General features: G+C 48.9%; 1 protein-coding gene across 1 annotated transcript in view; it reads left to right on the top strand.

The window, feature by feature from the left end:
* Positions 1–584: 584 nt before the first annotated feature.
* Srsf9 (serine and arginine rich splicing factor 9) overlaps positions 585–6,000 on the top strand; it is a 9,582-nt gene continuing 4,166 nt past the window's right edge. The window contains exons 1-2 of the mRNA XM_008840581.2: positions 585–906; positions 5,520–5,680. Of these exons, the coding sequence (XP_008838803.1) occupies positions 719–906; positions 5,520–5,680 (349 nt within the window). The 5' untranslated portion in view covers positions 585–718. The remainder of the gene's footprint in view (positions 907–5,519; positions 5,681–6,000) is intronic.

The raw sequence follows: 6,000 nt of genomic DNA, 5'->3' as shown, positions 1-6,000 counted from the left end.
TTCGGGTCCTCTGCAAGAGCAGTGAGTGCTCTTAACTCCGAGTCATCTCTCCAAGCCGCTTGTTTTGTTTCCGAGGCTGGCCTCAAGCTCGCTATGTAACCCAGGATGCATCAGGGGCCAAACTCTACGGTGATTGTTGTGGGAGTTTTTCTGGAGTCTTTCACACTCTTGGCCCCCATAATCTCTACATCCTCACTCTGGAGACCACTCAAGGCTTGCACTCACCGTCTAAGGAACTGCAGAATGGGGAACGGTGGTGCAGAAGCTGCTGGCCTGGGGCTTCCGGCCAGGGCAGCCCGGAGCGGGGACTCGCTGAGGCCCTGCGGAGTGGGCCTCCCTGCCCGTGCCCAGCACTCGGAGTGAGAGCTGCAGCCAAGGCTCGGATCCTAGGCGGCGCTCCAGAGCTAAAAACCAAGGCTTGGGAGTCCAAGGCACAGCGAATCCACTCGGGGCCGGAAACCTAAACCCCATCTCTTCCAGTCCCGCCAGCCCGCCAGCACAGCTAGGCGGTGCCGGTCTCTGCGCATGCGCACACGTCGCGACAACTTCCCCTTTAAGACTATAACTGTAGTCTCCGATCCCTGAGCTTCCGCTTCACGCTCCCACAATGCAGTGCGGCTGAGCGCCTTGGAGCCCGCGGGACGCTGTGGGGGATCCAGGCTGAGGCTGCGGCAGCGCGACGTGGGCTGCGGCGAGCCCGCGGCGTCGGGCGGTGCGGATGTCGGGCTGGGCGGACGAGCGCGGCGGCGAGGGCGACGGGCGCATCTACGTGGGGAACCTTCCGAGCGACGTGCGCGAGAAGGACTTGGAGGACCTGTTCTACAAGTACGGCCGCATCCGCGATATCGAGCTCAAGAACCGGCACGGCCTTGTGCCTTTCGCCTTCGTGCGCTTCGAGGACCCCCGGTGAGGACCCCCGGCCTGTCCCTCCCCCCCCCCTCTCCTGGGCCGGCCTCTCGCCGTGTCCCCCGGCTGGAGAAGGCGGCTGCTTCTCTCGACCGTGCCCGCCGTCACTTCCTTTATTATTTCACTTAAAAACACGAAGTCTCAGCCGGGCGTGGTGGTGCACGCCTTTAATCCCAGCACTCGGGAGGTAGAAGCAGGCGGATCTCTGTGAGTTCAAGGCCAGCCTAGTCTACATAGTGAGTTCCAGGACAGCTGGGGCTACAGGGAGACCCTGTCTCAAAAAGACAAAAAAAAAAAGCAACCCCCCCCCCACGAAGTCTGGCCTCTGCAGGGCCCGAGCCTGCCGGCCTGGGCGGCCTTGGCTCAGCCCCTCGACAGCACCCCGAAGGGGAAGCGCCCAGGCCTTGGGGCCCGTGTGTCCCCCGGGTAAGGACTCGGAGAAGGCAGAAGTAGGAGTCGCCACCCCGCCCCGCCACCAGACCTTGCCGTTACGGGGAACAGACGGCGAAGCCCCTGGAGGCCTAAAGGGTCTCTGACAGAAGCTCTTCCCGCCGCTCCCCAGGCAGACAGCGCCCAGTTCTTGTAGAAGAGTCAGGGATTAAACCGTCCGAAGGGCACTGTGATTCCCCTCCCCTCTCACGGGGGAGGGAGGCCCTGCTAGATGCTGAAGGTACCAGGGATCTGGAAATGCTGGATCCCAAACCAACTGAAAGGGGTCTTTGTGGTTTTGCAAACATTGTTGGCCCTTGCGCCAGAAAATGCCCAGGAACTTTCAAAACTCGGTTGGTGCGTTTTAGGAGGCACTGCATTACAGTGGTCACTCCACTGGTGTTCTGTAGGGGCGGCCCCCTGCCTTCCCAGCACGATCTGGAGGAAGGCTTCATCTCTGCCTGACTTCCAGGAGTGTTGGGTGCTCTGCCGGCGGGTTTTGAAGGTGTGTATTGGGCTGACTTCCAGGAGTGTTGGGTGTTCTGTCGGTGGGTTTTGAAGGTGTGGATTGGGCTAGGAGATCATCTGAGGTCGAGGCTGTAGAGCAACAGCTCTAGCCTCTAAAGTGGAACTGGGCAATTTACATGTAAACGGAAGAAAGCTATGTATGTCTTGTTAACAGTGCTACCATGCATTTTGAGCAGTTGCTGTCTCAAGTGCCATGCTGTGTACTTAGCATTTTCAACAACCTGTGAGCCATATTCTGCTGACCTCATTTTATAGGTGAGGAAATGTTTAGTACGACAGGTGTTTAGATAGGAGTTGGACCCCTGTTACGCCTTAAAATACAGTGACTGTGTGACGTTAACATCGACACTTAAAAATTTTTTTTCATAATAAACTATATTTGAGACGTTTCAAAGCACTTAGCATATTATATTTAATGCTTTCAATGGTCCTATGAGATAGGCTCATTTTTCACATTAGGTTTATAAAACCGCTTGATTAAACAGGTAACTAGAGGCTGAGGATGACTAAGTGACAGAAGAATGAGCTCCAAGCTTATATACAATGCCTGCCCTGAACACTGTCCTCCCTCCTCATGCTCAATTATCATACATTAGGCCAGACAGGGTTGTCCTGGATGTGTTCCTTGATGCTTTGGTTTTTCTTAATTTTGTGTTAGACTTTTTGTTTGATTTTTTAAAAAAAAATATTTTATTTTATGTGTATTCGTATATTGCCTGCATGTAGGTAGTTGTATCCATGTCCTGCAATGCCCTCGGAGGTCAGAAGAGGGCGTCAGAGCCCCAGGAACTGGAGTTATACATGCTTGTTAGCCTCCGTGTGGGTGCTGGGAATTGAATCTAGGTCCTCTGCAAGAGCAGTAAATACTCTTAACTGCTGAGCATCTCCCCAGCCCCGTTTTTTTATTTTTAAGATACAGTCTCACCAGGAATCCCTGGCTGGCCCAGAACTTGCAATGTAGACCAGGCTGACGTTGAACTCACAGAGATCTGCCTGCCTCTGCCTCCCCAAAGGGTCAAGGGCATGCACTATCACACCTGGCCTTCTTTTAAATTTTTATTTTTGTTTACTTTTGAAAGTATTTTTTTGTAGCCCAGGCTGGCATCAAACTTTCAGTCTCATTCTCCCAAGTGTTAGGATTAGAAGTGTGCTTGATAAACTGTTTTGTGCTTGTGATCCTGAGTGCCACTTTCAGCTCTAAGGCTATTCTTTCCCTCCTCCAGCAGTAGAGAGCCAACTTGGCATACCTAATTCCTAGAGCTTCTGAAATACTTAAAAATAATGTATATTCTTGGGCTGGGAGTGTGGCTAAGTTGCATAATACTTGGCTGACATTCTTTTTGTTTTTTTTTTGACAGGGTCTCCTGTAGCTCAGGCTGGCCTTGAACTCATTCGCTAAGGATGACCTTGAGGATGATACTTCTGCCTCCACTTTCCAAGTGCTGGCATTACAGGCATGTGCCACCACTCCTGGCTTGCCAAACATTTTGTTTTTTGAGACAAGGTCTCCCTGTAGCCTCAGCCGGGCTAGAACTCTATAGAACAGGCTGGTCTTGTCTTACAGAGCTTCTCCTGCCTCTGCCTCCCAAGTTCTGGGACTAAAGGTGTGCTGAACCACACCTGGCTTGCCTAGCATTTTTGAGATCACTCTGTGTTCAGTCTTCAGCAACACACACAAATTGAATATTTACTTACCTTTTAGTAAAACTGCCCAGAGTGGTTTTGAAAATGTGGTTCTCAGCTGTGCTTAGCTACTCAGGGTGTTGATACAGAATGATTGTAAGTTCAAGGGCCACCTGGGCAACTTAGTAAGACCCTGTCTCAACATAAATACAAAAAGGCTGGGTTGTAGCTCAGTGTAAGTTTGCCTAGCAGGCACAGAGCCCTGGGTTCAGTTCCTATACCACAAACACACAAAAGTGTATTTTCCAAGTCTTACTGAAAAAGTTGCATGACACAGGTGCACTTAACCTACGTGCAGGCAATACACACATACACATAAAATAAAAATAATAAATTTTTTTTTAAAAAGCTCCACTTGAAAGAGTTTTGTTTGGGCTAGAGAGATGGCTCAGTGGTTAAGAGCATGTACTGCTCTTGTAGAGAACCAGAATTGGTTCCCAGCCCCCACACTGGCAGCTCATAACACCCTATAAATCTAGCCCCAGTTCAGGAGATCCTATGCCTGTGGCCTCCATGGGCATTGACATACACATAATTAGAAATAACTCTCTAAGAAAGAATAATGCCAGGTGTGGTGGTGCAAGCCTCTAATCCCAGCACGGCAGAGGCAGGTGGATCTCTGAGTTTGAGGCTAGTCAGGTCTACATAGTGAGTTGGAGGCCAGCGAGGACTACAGGTAAACGCTATCTCAAAAAGACCAAAAAACAAAAAAGAATAATTTTGGCCATCTGTGGTGACATGTGCCTCTAATCCTAGCACTTGCATGTAATGACACTGGAGAGACTGAGGCAGGAGGAACATGAGTTTAAGGCCTGGGCTATGTAAGGTACACACACAAAACTATTTTTATTATACTCATTTGCGTTTCCTTTGATCCTTTTTGGTTTTGCTTTTTTTATTAATTTTTTTATGTGTATGAGTGTTATGCCTGCATGTAGGTAAGTGCACCTGTGTTGTGCACTACCTGCAGAAGACAGAAGAGGCTGTTGGATCCCCTGGAACTCGAGTTACAGACAGTTGTTAGCTGCCATGTGAGTGTTGGGATTCAAACCCCAGTCTTTTGTAAGAACAGTCAAGTGTTCTTAACCGCTGTGCCATCTCCCCAGCCCCTTGGTTTTGCTTTTTTATTTGAGGCACAATCTGTTGTACAGGCTGGCTTTGAATTTTTAGTCCCTCGGTCCTTCCTCATCCTCCCTAGTGCTAAGATTACTGAGAAGTACCACCACAATTACACCTGGCTTTCTTTTTGCCTTTTTCTTTTGAAGACAGGGTCTCCTGGCCAGGAACTTGATATGTAGAGTAGCCTGGCCTCAATCTCACCAAAATCCACTAGCCTCTCTGCCTCCTGAGTCCTGGGACTAAAGGCATGTGCCACATTAGGAGTCCAGGATCCTTTTTTTGTGTATGTGAGACAAGGTTTCACTGTTTATCCCAGGTTAGCCTCAGATTTACAGCAGTCATCCTGCCTGATCCTCTCCAGTGTTGGGATACAGGTGTGCTCTGCCACACCTGGCCTTTTGAATCTTTAAATATTTTTTCCATAAGCTCTTGGTATTGGGCTTTGTGGAAGAATATTAAGGAGTCTAATGTAAAATGTACGATTAGAGAAACTGATTTATTGGCAAATTAATGAGTTTGAACTTTTATGCACATGTGCCATAGTGCACATGTGGTCAGAGTACAACCCTTGAGAATCTGGCCTCTCTGCACCATATGAGTTCTAGGAATTGACCTCAGGTTGTTAGGCTTGCCCATCAAACGACTTTATTGACTGAGCCATCTTGCTCGCCCAGCTGTGAAGTATTCATTCAGTAACATTAAAGGTCTTTGACCAAAGCTGAAGTACATCAAAATCCTGTGTTTTTTTTTTTTTAAACTTCATTGATGTGGAGTTTCCCTCTTAATTACTCAACCCTTCACTGAGAAGTCACTTAGCCTCCTGAGCAGCACTTATTTCAAGCTTTTCTTTGCAGAGATGCTGAGGATGCAATTTATGGAAGAAATGGTTATGATTATGGCCAGTGTCGGCTTCGTGTGGAGTTCCCCAGGACTTTTGGAGGTCGGGGTGGGTGGCCCCGAAGTGCAAGGAATGGGCCTCCTACCAGACGTTCTGATTTTCGAGTTCTTGTTTCAGGTATGTTACGTTCACGCTGAATGAGATGGTGCATGTAAATTACTTTGAAGAGTCTGGCCACCAAGGAATATTGGCTGTGGAGTTTTCAATAGTCTGTGCACACTGACAGTCTGAGCTCTGCCCTGGCTTGTGAGGGAGGCAGGTACCCTACAAATGAAACTGTGCTAGTAATATAGCCTTGGTAGAACATAAACATTACAATTTTTTTTTTTAAATTTTATGTGTATGCATGTATTGCTTGCATGTGTGTAAGTGCACCTGTGTTGTGCAGTGCCCCTGGAGGTCAGAAGAGGGTGTCGAATTCCCCTGGAACTGGAATT

The sequence above is a fragment of the Nannospalax galili genome, unplaced genomic scaffold (assembly GCF_000622305.1).
Source record: "Nannospalax galili isolate Female #2095 unplaced genomic scaffold, S.galili_v1.0 scaffold911, whole genome shotgun sequence".
NCBI lineage: Eukaryota > Metazoa > Chordata > Mammalia > Rodentia > Spalacidae > Nannospalax > Nannospalax galili.
Note: the sequence above shows the minus strand (reverse complement) of the source record. Positions and strands in the feature narration are given on the sequence as shown.